General features: G+C 49.3%; 2 protein-coding genes across 2 annotated transcripts in view; one reads left to right on the top strand and one right to left on the bottom strand.

Annotated features, from left to right (window-relative positions):
- Window positions 1-223: 223 nt before the first annotated feature.
- TRAFD1 (TRAF-type zinc finger domain containing 1) lies at window positions 224-10192 on the top strand (the record flags this gene model as incomplete). The annotated part of the gene is made up of 11 exons (XM_084271942.1): window positions 224-273; window positions 2078-2213; window positions 2287-2340; window positions 3411-3684; window positions 5088-5354; window positions 6063-6136; window positions 6301-6513; window positions 8178-8304; window positions 8521-8827; window positions 9265-9337; window positions 9534-10192. The coding sequence occupies 11 exons, from the start codon at window positions 224-226 to the stop codon at window positions 9585-9587; spliced, it is 1629 nt and encodes a 542-aa protein (XP_084128068.1). The 3' UTR covers window positions 9588-10192.
- A 438-nt stretch (window positions 10193-10630) lies between these two features.
- The window catches only part of HECTD4 (HECT domain E3 ubiquitin protein ligase 4), a gene marked incomplete at its 5' end in the record, with an annotated part of 72653 nt that continues 65961 nt past the window's right edge, over window positions 10631-17322 (bottom strand). The window contains 6 exons of the mRNA XM_084271919.1: window positions 10631-13376; window positions 13812-14034; window positions 14751-14946; window positions 15300-15466; window positions 15928-16149; window positions 16973-17076. Coding sequence (XP_084128045.1) covers window positions 13240-13376; window positions 13812-14034; window positions 14751-14946; window positions 15300-15466; window positions 15928-16149; window positions 16973-17076 — 1049 coding nt within the window. The 3' untranslated portion in view covers window positions 10631-13239. The remainder of the gene's footprint in view (window positions 13377-13811; window positions 14035-14750; window positions 14947-15299; window positions 15467-15927; window positions 16150-16972; window positions 17077-17322) is intronic.

Consider the following 17322-nt stretch of genomic DNA (forward strand, 5'->3'; position numbering starts at 1 on the left):
TCCTTGTCCGCCTCCCCTCCCGCCTCAGGGTGTCTCCTCCCGCCTTGGGGTGTCTCCTCCCGCCTCCTGAGGCACGGGCGCCCCGAGGCCTCTCCCTGGGCCGAGGGACAGGAGCAGAGCCCTGGGCCCCGCGCTGAGGAGGGAAGAGCAGAACGGGGGTCTCTTGCCCCCTCACCGAGCGAAAGGAGCGGGGGTCCCTCTCTTTCCGTCCCCGGACAGCGCCATGGCTATCGCTGCAGTCCCCGAGGCGGAGACCCGGCTGTGTGGCAACTGGTAAGCGGCGGAATCGAAAGCTGGGCAGGGCTGGCGCTGGGCTGGTGCCCGGCTCTGGGCGGGCAGGCTCGCCCGTGGGTGAGTAAGCAGCATCTGTGTTCCCTTTGCTACAGAGGGCTTAAGAGGAGCGGCTGAGGGAGCAGGGGTTGTTTAGCCTGGAGAAGAGGAGACGAGGGGAGACCCCACCGCTCTCTACAGCTCCCTGAAAGGCAGCTGTAGCGAGGTGGGGGTCGGTCTCTTCTCCCTGGTAGCCAGTGACAGGACGAAGGGGGGAAGTTGCCTCAGGGGAAGGTTGGGTTGGATGTTTGGAACAATGTCTGTACTGAAAGGGTTGTCAGATACGGGCGCAGGCTGCCCAGGGAGGCGGTTGAGTCACCGTCCCTGGACGGGTTTAAAAGAAGAGATGTCGTGCTTGGTGAATTGGTGTTGGACCTAGTAGGGCTGGACAGGCGGTTGGACTCGATGCTCTTCAAGGTCTTTTCCAACCGAAACCATCCTATGATTCTACTAAAGGGCCAGTTAACAACCATCGTGTTATCTTTTTAGAAATGTTTGGGGCTTGGTTTTGCTTTGGCTGGTATTAGCGCCCTATAAAGCAATTTCCCCAGCTGCTACTCAGCTTTCTGCCTTAATGAGAGAGGAACGAAAGTGTTCCAATAAAAGCGAAGGCTTGATTTGCCGTGCAGTAGCTGTGGAGTACGTGATTCCCATTCTTTCTTCAGCAGCCGCGTGTCTCGGAAGCAGAGCTGTGAGCATGGAGTGGATACTGCTGTGGCACTGGGTTCTCTTTGCTAGCGGTTCCCTTTTTGTATTCCAGAGATAGTGGTGCATTTACAGATAATGACGTCACCTCAGGGGCTGCGACTTAAATACAAGGAACTAAACAAGTTAACTTTGTTTTTGCCCCACCCCCCCTTCCTCGAAGAGACATTGTAATCCCGGCAGCTTCTCGCCACGTCCGTCTGGTTTGTTTGCAAGCAGCGAGTGGGGGAAGTTTAGACGCTGCTGTTGGACCTCGTTGCTTTGGCAGGCTGCTGGCTGTTTGGGATCTGGCAAGGGAGAAAGCTGAGCATCCGTAGTGTTTTCCCTCTGTGACAGGGGGAAGCGCTGGGCGATTGGTTGTAAAGTTACTGTGGGTGTTTTGAAGGCAGATTTCTTGTGCGCAGAGTGGGAGTGATACATCCACCCAGAGATGACGCCTGAGGCAGGAATAAGGGCAAAGCTCCCTGTGCCTTGGTTCTTTTTGGACCTTTTGTGTTTGTAAGCTTTGCTTCCCCCTCCAGATAGGAAAAGCAGTGTCTTAGAAATGAGGTGGGCTGGGGAATTTTGGCTACAGAGTAGTGTGGTTTCTGCAGTTGCTCCCTGAACAGATCTCACCCAACAGGATCTGTTCCTTATTTTTTCCAAGCAGAGCACAGTTTGACCTCCCACAGCAAAGTTATTTTCAGGAAAAAACCCCCAACAACAACAACCCAAAAAACTTCTAGGATTATTTTTTTAACTTGAATCTGGTGATAACTTGTTTATGCTGCAAAATTTGTCTTTCACATGAGGAAATAAATCCACCTTGATTTTATCTTAATGCAGCATGAGAGCTGTGGTCTGTGTCTGCTATATACGTTAATATCCCAACTCTAAGGGAACATGGAAGCCTGGTTGGGCTCACCTTTCTCTTTAGTTACTAAAAAGAAACTCTAAACCACAAATTCATAGAAAGCTGTCTTAGGGTTTTTCGTTTTATGAAAACCTGCCTGAAGTTGTTGTTATTACTTTCTGAAAAGAAACCTCTGTGCCTCTCTCATAGTGAAAAGGATATTCCTGTTGTTAACTTCATCATGCACGAAATCCACTGTCGCAGAAATATTGAAGTGTGCTGCTTCTGCAGTGAATCAGTCCCAAAGTCTGAAATGAAGAACCATATTGAGTCTGAACACGTGCAGGTGAGAAACACATTTCTTTTCAGACGTTGGTGACTCCTATGGCAATTAGTCTAATGAGGTCTGTTTGTTGCAGGTTACCTGCAAGTGCCAGGTGAAGATAGAAAAAAGCCTCTTGAAGGAGCACGAGGTTAGTGGACTTCAGCACTGATTGTGGAGCCTTTCGGTCTGGCAAGAGCTGGGTTCCAACCTGTGCTTTAGGTGTCTTTTTTATTGAGCTGTGTTTCCTAAATTCACACCCTATGAGGGATGGTGGTGGGTGGTGGAGCCAGTTCAGGTCTCCGTGCCAGAGATAATAGGTGGTTTTATTCTTACTGGGGAAAGATGCTAGGCTTTTGTAAGTGTGCAGAGTGTGATTACCTTGGCATGTTTCGTTGCACTAACGTTGCACACCTCTGACTCTGCTGCCAGCATTATGTGAGTTTTTTAATATCTCATTATGTCCAAACAGACTTTTTAAAACAGCTTGTAAGATAAGCTAAAATAGGCTAAAATGGGACACAGAGGAACGGTTCTGAATTTCTGAGTCCAGTCAGCTGCTGTCACAGACAGTTTTGTGACAAATGTCAGGATCTTCCCTTCCTGTGGGCTCATGTAACGCCAGCTCTGTAAGTGCCACTCCAGTCTGCTTCTTGGTGGGAGAAGAAAAAAGGATTTTCCTTGAAGAAATGTCCAGTTCCAAAGACTGGAAGTAGTTTATCCTGTGCCTTTTGCAGCACCTGCAATTATAACATGTATAACGTGTCTTACCTCTCTTGAAAGGGGGAGTTACATGTTATACATGTTCTAACGCTGTCATTCAGCGTAGGGTAAAGAACATATGCCTGTTCTTGTTGAGTAGCAAACCTTGGTGTAGGTCTGGTCCCTAGTACAACACAGACTCACACATTTTTTAGCAGTACTCGATGAAACATGATGCCAAGACTATGTAAAAGCTAACTTCCAAAAGCTGCATCTGCTGCCCAAGTGTTACAGGTTAAAAAAGAATGTTGTGTGTATTCAGCTGGCATCTTTATGACTACACAGGTTATACAACATGTTGTTCTTACGTTTCTCATGAGGTATCTTATTCCAGGCTGTTCTTTAGTGTAGCTTAGGGTCTGGCTAAAGAAACAATAGACTGCCCAACTCTTAAGGAAACTGAAAACCTCCCACCTCAGTCTTCTGTATGTAAGGAATAATCCCTCTTTCTTTTCCCAGGCATCGGCGTGCCCTCTGCGTCCCGCTGTCTGCCAGTACTGCAACATACAGCTGGCTTTCAACAAGCTCCAGGACCATGAAGTTTACTGTGGAGCGAGGACCGAGCTGTGTGGCGGGTGCGGCCGTAACATCATGGTGAAAGATCTAACAGAGCATCCCGGAGTCTGTGGGCAGGAGGTGAAACAAGTCGGAGGACGCAGAGCAGTGCCTCACCTTGGGGATGAGGGTGCCGATTTGCACGTCCTTCGAGACCTTAGAAACCGGCTAAGATCAGGTAACTGTGTGGGGCCTCTGCGGGGAATAGGGGAAAAGCAGGTTTATAGCAGCTGCTTCGGAGACAAAACCCTTTAGAACATTGGCAGAGGAATGTTTCAGCAGCTCGGAGAAAGCAAAAGTGAGGGGAGGTGTAGGGAAGGGTAATGATCGACTTCTGATTTGGTGGTTGGCAGCGGATCCAAGTGAGAGGTTGTAGCAATTGCTTTCTCTGAAAGTGCCAAATACAGAAAGCTCCGGGGGCACCGCGAGCGGGGTGGAACTGCAAGAGTCTGAGCTAAAGAGCAGACTGCTGAGGTACCTGCTGTGAGAGCCCGCTCTGCTGCCTTCTGGCTTGAAGTATCTGGCTTAAAAATGACCTCAGAGCTGTTTGATTCTGTCTGTTTTCATCCAGCAGCTGCACTCCTCTTTACTTCAGTTAGGTAGAAGGTGACATCTGGGTGTGGGTTTGCCTACGTAGCACTGCAGTGCCATCTGGTTGGACGTGGCTGAGACTATTATCAATGCCCTTGCTCTTTCCTAAGCCTCTCAGCTCTTACCTCCATGAGCAGAGGATGATGTCACACTTAAGACATACCCTTTCCGTGAGCTCCTGGCTGAATCCGTGCTTTGCTTAATGCTGTGGGACACTGGAAGGGCTAAATGACAGTCTTTGCTGTAGGCCAAGAAATACTACAGAAATAACTTCTAGGCTTAATTAATAAAAGTCAGTAATCTGGAGAGCTGTAACTTGTAGGCCACTTACCCTGAATTCCAAAGAGTGTTTTTATGCACACGTAAGCTTTGTTTAAAATCCCCATGGGATCAGGACAAGGGAAATACTGGAGAGATTTTAAATAGGCTGGCACAGGGGAGGAGGACTTGGCCTTTCCTTCAGCATCCCCAGTTGAATCTTGGGCCCCGTTCTGGAACCCCGGTGCACTCCTCAGTGTAGCTTTTTTTTTTTCCCCTATTGGGTTTCTTCAGTACATGTTCAATTCCCACTGCTGTTAAATGTAAATTTAAAGGAATTTGTTTTCCCACTGACAGAACAAAGCTGAAGTGTTTCAGCCTCATCAAAGGGATGAGGCTACAGTACATTAATTGGACCTTGTGCAGGTTACAGGAGGTTCCTCAGGGACTTTGTAAAGCTCCCAAGAAGCTTACATTCAAGCTTTTGGAGTAATAAGAACTTATTTTTCTCCTTTTTTTTGCTTGTTACAAGCAAAAATAGGATGGCTGTTTTACTTCTTCATTCTGAATTTGATAGACAGGTGTCCTTCTGGGCTTGGAAACACTGACCTCCATGAGTGGCCACACAAACACGTGTGAAACCCTCCTGGTTGAGCCAGTCTCATGCACAGAAGCGAACTGCTTGTTGCAGATTTAACGTTCTCTCAAATTGATGATATTTATCTTTTGAAGAGGATAAACTGAAGCCGCTGGAGAGGAAACAGAACACTCGTTCTTCACTGTACGAAGAGTGGAACGCCGATTTAGACTACGTGTTGGCTCTCAGCCTGCAAAGTGAGAATAGCCCTCACAATAATGCAGCTGAAATTCCTGGTGACTTCTGGGATAACTACTACACCAAAGAGTCTACACCCTTGGCCTGCCTTAATGAGACAGACAAGTCAAATATCTTCTCCTCTGACTCTTTAGTGTCTTTCAACACATCAATCCACAAAAAAAGTAAGTATAAATGCGGTTGTGGTGGGGTTTTTTCCTTAAAGTTTGAGGGAAGGGAGGATTCTTGGGGTGGGAACATCAGAGATTATCTGGGTATTTTAAAGTGTCAAAATGAGTCTCTTTCAGACTCTCTCTAAATCATTTTTAGGTAATTAATACACAGGACATTAGGCTCTTCATGAATACCAGTCTTACTTCCTTTCTTACATTTTATCTTCTTCTCCTTCAAAACTTGGCATTATTAGTGTTTAGAGTAGTTTCTTTCAAAGAGGAATTCCTTTAGAAAGACAGTGAGGGAAGAGGAAATAAAAGTTGTGGTGGATCTCTGGCCTTGATATGTGATGAGGGTTTTACCATGACTGAGTAGGGAGCAACTTTCTTGGTGAAGTAAACATGATAGGAAGGGAGGATCTGGGGAAGGCCACAAGTGCCAACTTGTTTTGAAAGGAGAAATGATACCAAAGGATGTATCAAATGTGGTAATGGGCTTTTTTACCCGACCATTTGATGCATCTTTCACCCCAAAATGTTGTGCTCACTCTGGGCGACGTGATTCTGCTTATGTGAAACTCAGCAAGTGGGACTGGAGTAGCCATTTGCTGTCCTGCCACACAGAGCAGGAGCCTTTTGCTCAGGGGTTCTGAAGATAAGCTGATCCAACTGCATCAGGCTTCCCTGTGGAAGAGGCTCTAACCATTACTTCCTTTGCAGATGACGAGATGGTCATGCTGCCCTGTGAGTTCTGTGAGGAGCTCTACCCCGCCGAAGATCTGATTCTTCACCAGGTTTAGTACTTTCTTGTACTGTGTCTGGGGGGTTGCAGTAAAGGCTTCAGGCTTCATTCTGATACTCAGAGGGCTCTAGCAATTTTTTCTTTGCAAATAATAGTTTTTAAAGTCCACCTGTGCTCAAGAGGAGAGCTAATTTTTCCACGTTGCTTGTGTAACAGACAGGTTGTAACCCAGCAAGTGCCTTTGCCTCGTTCAGTAAAAGAAGCTCTCTGAATCCACGAGGATATGACGGTCTGCGTGCTGTCGGGTCCAAAAACTGCAGGTCTCTCTCTTCATCCCACCCTCAAGCTGTCCAGGCAGAAGGAAACATCATGATTCCCTGTGAATTTTGTGGCATCCAGCTAGAAGAGGAGGTGCTCTTCCATCACCAGGTACTAAGCAGGACGTGATCAGGTTGTTCAAGAGCTATGCCAAGCCCTGTGGCCTATTTCAGGAACTCAACTAACTGTCCCCTGTGTCACATCTTCCTAAATACCTTCTCTTGGGTTCCATCTAAAACGTGGCATGCCGAGGCTCTTACTGACAAATTAGAATGCTTTTTGAAATCCCCTTTAAGGAAAACTAAACAAAAGGCCCTGAAACTGCTCCACATAAATGTTTTGACTTCTACGTAAAAGTTATGTTGATAGCAGGATGTGTGAATCACAGCTGAGGTGGGAGAAGGACACAAGAGAACAACCTGTGTAGGTAAGAGAGGGGGTAGGTAACTCAGACTATACATCTAGGAGAGGGAGGAATGTCTTGGAGGGTAGGTGTAAAGAGACAGAGGAGGGGTGAGAGCATGAAGATAACAGAAGCTCAGCTTGAGAGGAGTGGTGGGTGTATGAAGTGGCAGGGCTGCAGAGTGCTTGAGGGGGGGTTCCCGTTCTTCTCTGCTTCTAACACTGAAGGAACACCAGCTCTTGGTACTGCTGGGGCCGTTACTGCTTTTCCAGAATGCTGGACAGGCAGCAACTAGACCACTTGGTGCTTCTCACACCTGAGGAGCAGATCTGGGAGCGATGTCTATGAGAAAGAGACAGGGCTCTGCAGTTCCCTGCTGTGGCAGACAAGTTCCCAAATTGCTGAGCTTGCCAACTTTCTGTTTCAGGGCCAAAGGAACAGGGAAGTTAACAGTTCTTCAGTCCTGACTAACAAAGGAATGAAGCTGTGTTTCATTTGTTTGTTTTTCTGGGCCTTTCCTCTCCTAGGGGATAGCAAATCGGTGTAAATAGAGGAGATCTGGTAGATTGGAAGGCTTGTTATTTCCCCTCACCCCTCATTGCCCTGTGTGACAATTTTGGAACCCCAGAATGCCAGGACCACTTTATCTAATATCTTTGGTGACGTCTGTGTACGATGATCAGGACGTGCTAAGGATTCGTGACGGGCGCCGAGTTGCAATGATACGGTTGGTTTGTGAGCCGTGCCAAGGACACTTAAAGGTTTGGGTTCCATGTAGCGTTCCTGGTGTCTGACCAAGGTAACACACGTTTTCCTTTCTAGTTCCTATCTTTGTTTTGTGTCCTGTGGGTTCCTGTCGTCTTCTCATGTTGTTCCTGGATGTGAGGTACCTTCAGAAAAGGATGGATCGCCAGCGGGAGCGCTGCTGTGGGCAGTGACTTGGGGTCACTGTTAACTTAGTGGTTTTGTCCTTGGCTTTGCCTTTTGTGATGGCACTGATACTGGGGTGATAGCAGGACCATGATCCGAATTCCAGTGATGGTCCTTTGGGGCGGCCTCCCCCTTGGTTCTGGCTTTGAAGGGTCATTTCTTGGCGTGGGAGGCAGAACTTGACCATGAGAGCACATGGTTACTGGCTGCAGGGCTGTGAGGCCTTGGGTATGGGGTGGGTCTGCTCAGCACGACTGGCTCACGCTGCCAGTCCCGTTTCCCTTAGTGGTTATTCCTGAGCTCTCTGAGAGAAAACATGGGTGTTTACAAGCTGTGTCTGCCTCTTCCCTAACACAATTCCCTGCTAACCCCAATCCTTGCAAGGGGCGTTCTTACAGGAACAAGCTCTCATTTAAACCCTCAAACCTCTGTTTTGCTGTAGCACCACTGCGACCTGCGCCCAGCCAGCCCAGCCACCACCTTTCCACCTCCACAGCTGCTGTCTCCTCCAGCCAACAGCGAGAGGAGAGACTCACCAGAGCTGGTTCGGAGACGCATCAGGCATCAAGGTGCGGGCAAAACAGACTTGGGGAGCGCTCTTGGCTTTATGGCTGGGCACACTCCAGGCTGAGGAGAGGTTTTTACCCTCTTCTGTCTCCAAAATGTATGAATCTTTGCCACCACTGGTCTAATTTTACGTAAGAAAGATGAAATTGCTGAAACGATCTCAACGGCCTTGGCTGCATTTGCTTGTCCTGTTAAGCGCTGTGTTCTGGTCCCTGCAGGAGATGTTTCTCCGTGGTGCGCTGATGGCTTTGGGCAGCAGAGGCCCAGCTGTGCTGCAGGAGGGACCCAGGCACTGCATGATTCAGCTAATGCCAGGAACGCACCATCGTGCTTCTCGGGGAGAGCCAGCAATGCTCCCGATGCCAGAGAGAAGCCGAGGAGCCGGGCAGGTGGTGAGGGAAGACTGAAGAACAGAGGTGCCAGTCAGTCTGCGGGTGGGATGACACCACGTGCGCGACCTACTCAGACCTCGGGTTCGGAAGCCTTCACATCCAGCGTTTCGAGAGCTGCTCCCACCCAGCCAAGGTAACACCTTTCTCTTCTGTGTCGAGGGGCAGCAGGGGCCTGTCCCAGCAGCTGAGGGCCCCGTGGCACTGCAGGAGTGGAGTTTGCTCTGCTGAAAGCTGGGGCATAGCCTCAGGCCTGACCCTCAAGTGGCAGCAGCCCCCCAGTAGGACGGGTCCGTGCCAATCCTTTGCCTCATCTCCTTACAGCACAAATCTGGATTCCCCTGTCCTTGCCTATGGCTCAAAGGGTTCCACTCTGCTTTACTCTGTTGCTGCTTCCCCGTGTTTCAAAGAGCAACGTCTGCTTTTGTGTCAGACTGGACAAAATGCTCCCAGATAGAAACAGTGGGGTAATGGTTCATTAGTGCCTGGAGGCAGAACTGCAATTATCCAGCACCAGGAGCACTGGAGGCGGTCGGCTTGCTTCCTCTAAGGTCTCCCCCTTCCTTTCTACAGCGCTGGCACTGGAGGAGGAAGGAGCCTCGGGATATCGGATGTTCCTGCCGGCTTCAGGCGCAGAAACACAAAGGTAAGGCAGTGATGTGGCAGAGCTGCGCTTCTGTCCCTCAGCGGAGCCACCCAGCTGCCACTTCTTGTGAGGGATTTGTCAGTTGATGAGCTTGTTTCACCACCCTTCCTGCCTCATGAGGGTTTCACCCCCTGCTCCTTACCAAGGGCACTTTGGAAACAGCATTTTTACCTTTTTTTCCCCTCCTTCCTTTTAGGCCAAAGCCCAAAACCGGGTCTCTGAGGAGCAAGAGAAGGGACCCACCACTTAGAAATCCACGTTTCGCATGCTATGCACTACAACTGCACCCTGTAGTACTTACTCATCCGAGTGCAAATTCCTGTACTGGCTTTCTATGAATGTAAAATTTTATAGGCAGTGATCCTTTTATATATATATATGTATTTTGAATTTGTGAGAGTATACTCCAGATTTTTACCTCTGTGACTCCGCGGCTGCGTCACTCTTTGTGGCACTGGCTGAAGGAGCCACCTGGACCTGCAGCCCCAGCAGCTCCCTGGAGCTCAGCACCAGGCTGGGAGGGGTCTGGGCAGCGCTGAGGCGCCCAGGAGCTGTACCCTGCTTTTTAATGCTGTATCTGGCCTCGCTTTTTAAATTCCTTGTAATAAACTTTGTGTAACGATGCCCCAAACTGCAGTGGGGCGGGGGGAAGGTGGCATTCTGTTGTTACTGCCTGAGTTACGTGTGTGTTAAATTACTTAATGAGCCATGTCAGCATCCCTCTGCTCCGGGGAGGTGCCAAGCACACCCCAACGCCCTGGCACGAGCTGGCCTAACAAGGGCAGCCCAGAAGGTGCCTCATCATCCCTGAAGCAACCTTGGTTCTAAAATAAAGACTATTTTTCTGGCTGCTTCCTCCAGCTGTCAGCCGTTATTTGTGCAACGGTATTTAACAGGGGCTGTGACAGCGCCCTGCGGCCACTTCCCTGGGGAAAATGGGCTGAAGGAGGCAGCTCGGGGCCCTTTGCTGCCCCCATCCACGCGGCAAAGGGCTCCGAGCTGCCACCACCAGTATAAAAAACAGGCGTCTGCCCTGCATTAGTCCCTAGGGAAGGATGGACACAGCCCTTTCTCTCTTACAAGAGAATGAATGGCAATCATTGCGCTTCCCTTTCACTCAAAATACTCACTTTTCCAAGTAAATAACACATAATTACAATGTGTGGACACCTAAAAAAAATAGGATTTCAAAGTGGCTTAACCCACATCTCTACCTCCAGTTCTACCCCAGCGCCAGAGGGATCTGGGTTTTCCATGATTTCCAGCCCCAAATGAAGGACACGAAGCATGTCGAGGGATGTTGAGAATCTCCTTTATGCAAGTGTACACTGGATGGCCAAGAGCACTTAACAGGTTAATGCTGCGTATGGAGCCGGGATGGACACACACCCACTAGAACTAAGTCCCAGCTCCGGCGGTTCCCGTTGGTTAGTATAGTTTTTACATTCCAAAGGAATATATATATATATATTAAAAAATAAATCACAAACCAGTCTTTGACAAACAAGCTCGTTACAGACAACGTCAAGTTCATTTTAAAGCACGAGGAAGCAATGATGATTAGAAAAGCTTTAATTAAAAGGCCATTTGAGCTACAGTCAGACCACTGCAGCACTTCCTTCCTAGGAACAAACCAACCCCCCCCCCCAAGCAGCCCACTGCAATGCTCTTGTGCAGGGGCTTTCCCTTCTTCAGAAAAAACACAACCCAAAGGCGATGAAGGTTATTGATCTGGGTGGAAGAAGCTTCATTTACACAGCAAGGTGTAAACTGCATCAATTAAAAAGTTCGTTATTTGTAACCATAAATAATTTGTTGTAATAAATACGCATCAAGTAACGTGGGAGGCGCAGAGCTGTCCCCCTCCCCTCGGCTGTGCTCTGGAGGGAGCAGACAGACGCGAGCAGTGGTTTCTGACTTACAGCCCAGAAAACCCTGGTACCCCAAGTCCTCCAGTGCCTGTGAGTGAGGTATCCATGCTGCACGTCCACCCTGAGCATTAAAGGGCTGGAAACAGGTGATTTAAACCCGAGACAAACCCCCTGCTCCCCGGGCTGGCTGCTGGAAGGGAACCCCAAACTGATGTCCTTCGCCCTTCCCTGCGGCAGATGGGAACAAACGGGCCCAGGCCACTCCTTCCGCTTCATTCTCCCCGGGTCTTGGTCAAGTCCAGACATGTCTGCACTCACCCCAAGTGGCTCCGTGGAGCAGGCTGGGTCACTATTCCTCGTGCCCCGTTCCTTCCGAGGGCAATACACAGCGGCAGGGTCACAGGTCTCCTGCCCACAGGACCTGGGGGGCTCCGTACACCATCAAACTGCTGCTACAACTGTCAGGCGCACACAGTATTCCACTCGCTCACAGAAGAAGAATTTACACACTGGTGGAGGCTTTTCTCTCTTACATTTTATCTTCCAAGTGCCACACACCCATAATTCCCAATATTCACAGTAATATACAATAAATACAGCTTTTTCAATTCCCAATACCACTGACAAGCCAAATGAGCGTACGCTGTCTTCTAGAGAGACACATAATACCGACCTTAACGTACAGTGACACACACACACCCCCCATCGCAGGCCTTTCACCTGCCTGACGTGCACTGAGCACTTTGGCATGAAAAGAACGACCCTGGAGCTCGGTACTGGCACTTCCATAGAGCACCGAGCTCATCTCAGCACAGTCCCTCAGGTCCCTCAGCACACAGGGAATTCTTGGGCCAAGAAAGCAATGCCGTGCTCCTAATCCCACCCGCTGCGGGGCGGCCACTTGGAGAGGGGCAAAGGAAGATGCAGGAGGGTGTTTGGAAACCACCCGTGAACGTCTCTCACTCTTTGTTCGCTCTCCCCAGTCTGTTACCTCCCCGCAGGAAATCAAAGCTTTCTCTTCCAATGAGGGGCTTCAGACCTCCCCCACCCAGGCCACACGTTTTGGGATGATTTTCTCTTCGATCACAGGTTGGTTTTTTGAGTACAAAAATGAGTTGCAGGTGTTTAACCCCACCCCGATTATCCCGAAACCTCTTCGGAAACAGGATCAAGTCCCAGCCGATGAGCTTGACCCACGGGGATCTCACACCATACAGAGAGAAGCCGATTTGTTTCTGCTAAGATTTTAATGACAATAAATTATTCTGTCACTGAGCAAAGCAGACATTCAAGAACATCGAGGGCAAGAACCCGACCGAATTACGGCCCCTTCACTGTTCTTTCAGTTATGGATCTTCCCCATGGAAAGCGTCCAGGTGAACCCCCAGACTGACAGCGGCAGCTCCCTGTGTGCTTGCTTATAGTTTTAAAAAGTTAGGAGAAAATGGTGGGAAGGTAAACATGCAGCTTGGCAGCACATTTCCTGCTCTAAACCTCATGGTTCTCCGCCTGTGATGGAGGAGGCACCGTGCTGTGCTCCTGCAGGTGCCCTGCGGTGATTCCCCCCTGTCCCCACACACACAATTTCTTTCCATTTTTGTACTCAAAAAGAAAAATGATTTGGGGGAGAGCGATCTCCGAGCCTTCACCCACGAGCGCTCCCCAACTCAGAGCGCCCTCTCAGCTCCCGTTGTGTTTGCATGGGTCGGCTCGTTCTAAATTACAAAATTAGAAATGTACATGTTTAAAGGTTTTTTTTTTTTCAAAATTAAATTATACACAAACCAGTCTTTACTAAACTATCCTACAAATATTCCACAAACAAGGCAGCAAAATAACCAGTCCACCACAAAGTCTACGAATACAAAATGTAAGTCTTCCAGTAATTATTGTAACGGGAACGAAAGTTCAGAAAATAAATTAACCTCCAGCTCGTCACACAGTGTCACGGGAGGTATTTGGATGCGAACCGAAGGGTTTCAGACGCCAGCAGAGTCACGACACAATCCCGACAGCCCCCTTCCTCCTGGCTCAGCCGCTGAGCGGATCCTCCCGGTAGTGGATGGCGTATCGCAGCTTTTCCAGCATGATGTCCAGCGAGGAGTATTGAGGAAGTTTGATCATGAACATGCACGTTTCCACGCGGATGTACCGAGAGTCCGGAGAACCTGCAGGGAAGAAGCGCCAGACAGGGTTTGAACACTCCCTCTGCTTCCCACCTTGTTTTCCCCCTCACACCCCTTACTAAGGGGTATCAAAATCACTGAAACCAGACCACCATGTGTCTCAGACTCTGAATACTTCCGGGTTTCCCAGTTTGGAGGCCGGTAATTTTCTGGGAGTCCAATCGTTTTAAAAGCACAGGAGATAAAAGCTCCTCCCATCTCTAGTGGGCATTGCATGATATTTATTTTCAACTTTATTTCTATGTGGTTTAAAACAGAGTTCTTGCCTTATTTACGGCCAGAACTGCCCACCTCTCATTTGTCACTGTCCACACTAAACTTGAGATCAATTCAAACAGGGGAACTGAAGTCAGAAGCACTCTGCGAGCAGAACCCGGCCCCTGGGCCTCAGGAGATTGGACACACACACACACGTACCTGCAGCTCCGTCTGGGGGGGCGATCTTCATGGGGTACGGTGGGACGTGGGCAGTATCAGGGCCCCCATCTTTGCAGGGGCAGGTGAAGGGGATCCGTTCCTGGTTACAGGCAAACTTGATGAACTTGCAGAGCTCCTCCTGCGTGAACATCTCCAACGCGCTCCAGAAGAACTCGATGTGCTGATCCGTCTCCATCAGCCCCACCTGGTACATGGTGTGTGCCTGGGAGAAAAGCAAGCAAGGTGTCCACTGCTGCTCCTCCCTTCCTCAGCCTTCCCCACGCACACGCTGGAGGACAGAAGGGGACTGTAGCTACACCTCTCCCCTGAGCATTCCTGCCTTTTCAGAGCCAGCAGCCAAGGCAGAGCCCGGGCCCATCCCAGTGCATCTCCCCCTTAGTGCAGGCAGCACGTGCTGTGTTGTGCTGGACATGCCCAACAGGAGCAGTTGGCATTGCCGCAGACACAAACCAGCGCAACACCCCTGGCGAGCACATTCTACAGCTTCTCATACAAGAGAACAGTTCTTTTTATGGCCTAATTCTTATGGTAACAAACTATTTAGGACTAGAAGTTATTACAGATTAATTTGGGGTGTATAGAGACTATTTGCAATTCAGGAGAAGGGCAACGGCTCTTTCAGCCCTTAGCTGGAGGGACAAATACTGAATAAAGCTCAAGAAGACCGAGATGGATTTAAAATTTGATGTTAAGAGGAAATTGTTATTCCTTTCTGGAACAAGCCCCACTCCTGCTATTTCCTGAATCCATCGAAATCTTTAACAACTTCCCTGAGGACAAGGGGGGTGAGCACAGGCCAGCCTTCCACAAGCACTATCCTGGCTGCATCACAAGCAGAAGACGCCCCTAGGGGGGAGGGTTCCCTACTCCACCTGCCAGACCGGGAAGTTTTGCCAAAGCATCCACAGTTTTTCCCACCTTGAGAAACTCGAGGTTGATGTATGGAAGCCCACATGTCCTCAGCTCCATCTCCAGAGGGGTCAGCGTGGTCAGCAGCTGCAGGGGAATGATAGACCCAAGGCCAGCACGCACTGCGGTCATGCACTCTGGTGTCTGCAGCTCACGCATCCTCAAGCTCCGGATTGCTGCTGCATACACATCTTTGTTCTCCCACCTGCAAGGGCAGAGATTCAGGACAAGAAAGGAGATCAAGCTATTTGCATTCTAATGCTTCCCAATTTAATTCCACAGTGCCTCAGCTTCCTCTCCTCTCCCCTCCCAAGCCCAAGAACAGTGGGCACTGCCTGAAGGCAGCAAGCAGCGGATGGCTGTGTGCGTCTTCCAGAACAAAGGCCAGTGCTAGAGATCCAGAGTTCCTGCAGCAAGCCTCAAGCTTCCCCAGATTGTTCCGGCATTCAGTTTGTTACAACTGCATCTCCAGAGAGCCTGGTGCCTGGAAAATTATTCCAGAGATGCTTCTTCTCATGTAATCCAGCACAACATCCCACCAAGGAAGCTATTACTCACCCCACCGGAATGTGCCTGCCTCTGGGACAAAGCTCCACTTCTTCCCCTGTCATGGTCAGGTAGGTGAATTTGCAGCATGGCTTGTTCGGGCAGTCAGGGCTCTCTGTTGCCAGATGCTGAGAGGCAATCTCTGCACACAGAGCTTCCAGTTCTGTCTCATCGTTTATCTGTCACAGAACACAAGACCAGGACCTGATGGTACAATGTTCCTCCACCGACTCTTTAGGGAATCACCACAACATACAAAGCACACTCCTTATCTGGAGACATTTTGGACAGTGAAAGCTGGTAATTCCAGCTCTTGTCTCGTTTAGCACAGTCAAGTTCCAGTAAACATCACAGAAGCCTTAATTCTATGATTCTATGATTCTAATTCCACCGTGCCTGGCAGTGGAGGAGGCTGAGCAGCTTTTCCAACCCACCGGGATGTAAAACCCGGAGACCAAGATGCATCAAAACACTTCAAGACCCTGCTCGTATGAGAAACATCTGTGAGCCAAGCACTACCAGTTCAGGCAGCAGGAGAGCTGGCTGCTGCTGGAACAATGTGCTTGTGGGGGAGTTTCCCTCCCCAAAAAAGTTGGGGGGATGGGGAGGGAGAAAAAAAAAAAAGTAAAGAGTTACCTACGTTTTCAAATTTTTTGACGTAGTTGTAGGTGAGGATGTCAGCTTCCTGCAGATCTACGTCAGGGTCCAGTGGCTCTCCTACCAGGGTCTTCCAAAAGGAAGGCAGGAGGTCAAGTGGCAGAGGAACATCTGCTCGAATTGCAATACCCAAGAGCTGCCCAAAGAAGTGGAACAACTGCTCCTCCGTGTAGGTTATAGGGCTAGGCGTCAAAATGTACTTCCCCTTTGGCAAAGAGCAGAGCACACAAAGCAGTTACTGGCTGATGCAGACCCAGCAGGTCCACAAGTGAACAGGCTCATGAAAACACAGATCTGACCGTGATAAAATCTGCTTCGTTGGCTACAGAGGGATCAAATACAACCCCACTGCTTCCTCAAGAGCTTTTACAAGCTCTGGTGATCAGCATGACAAGACTTTTCTGTACATGTGCTATCAGTTCAGTATCTAAGCCCTTCAGTTGTGGGATGTTTCTGAAATACAGCCTGGATGTGCAAAGCCGGGTTGGCTACACAGTTGGTCTTGCAGGAAATGAGCCCGTTTCCTGCCCTGAGAACACTCCTAGGAAGGAACTCTGCCTCAATGGCTGTAAAATCTGTGGGCCACAGACTCTGTCTTGTTTCTTGGCTACACTGTGCTAAACAGGAGGACTCTCATGATGCATCAAAGGTGCAGATGAAGTGTCTTGTTCCACTGACTTTCCTGTAGTAATGCCAGTGGAAAAGGACTTTGCTATTTGGGACAACCTCCAAATCAGATACCCAAACCAGATTCTCTCTAAGTGAACTCTAAGCTAAGAGTCTCTATTCTGCATGTCACAGTTTTGACTGGCCGGCTACTTCAAGTGTCATGTGAAGTGCAACAGGGAGTTTGTCGACACCCATCTCCTGTTCCATCAGGCACAAGACTTGCTGTTAGGTGAGCTAACAGGGGCTGCTGATCTGAAGCTTCTCCCAGGATCGCTAACCGAACGTGTCCTGCTCCTGTTCAAACACATACATTCAAAAAAGAGAAAAGCAACTTGATTTCTTGTATTGAGATGTCACACCTTGTTCTTATTGACTGCAGAGCTCGGGCACAACAGGAGAAGGGAGAGTGAGGAGCTCTGCAGCTCTTTGCAGACTTGCCAGAGGAAGTGACGGAAAGATCCACCTGAAAGAGAGAGGGGCAAAGTAACAAAATGCCCTCCAAGGCTTGGTACCGCTGCCTGCAAGCCAGAGCCCGGCTCCTTGGAATCTTTTTCTGAGCCTTAGAAACACCCAACCTTTCTGCCTGCACAGACACGTGGCTTAAGCCAGGCTGTGGCAAGCAGCCACACCGGCTTACTAGTCAGTTCCACGTTTAAAGAGTCTGACTGCACACAAAAAATCAGGCACTGAGTTGCTTCCTGCTGAATTC

Source organism: Gallinula chloropus, assembly GCF_964237585.1.
Source record: "Gallinula chloropus genome assembly, chromosome: 17".
NCBI lineage: Eukaryota > Metazoa > Chordata > Aves > Gruiformes > Rallidae > Gallinula > Gallinula chloropus.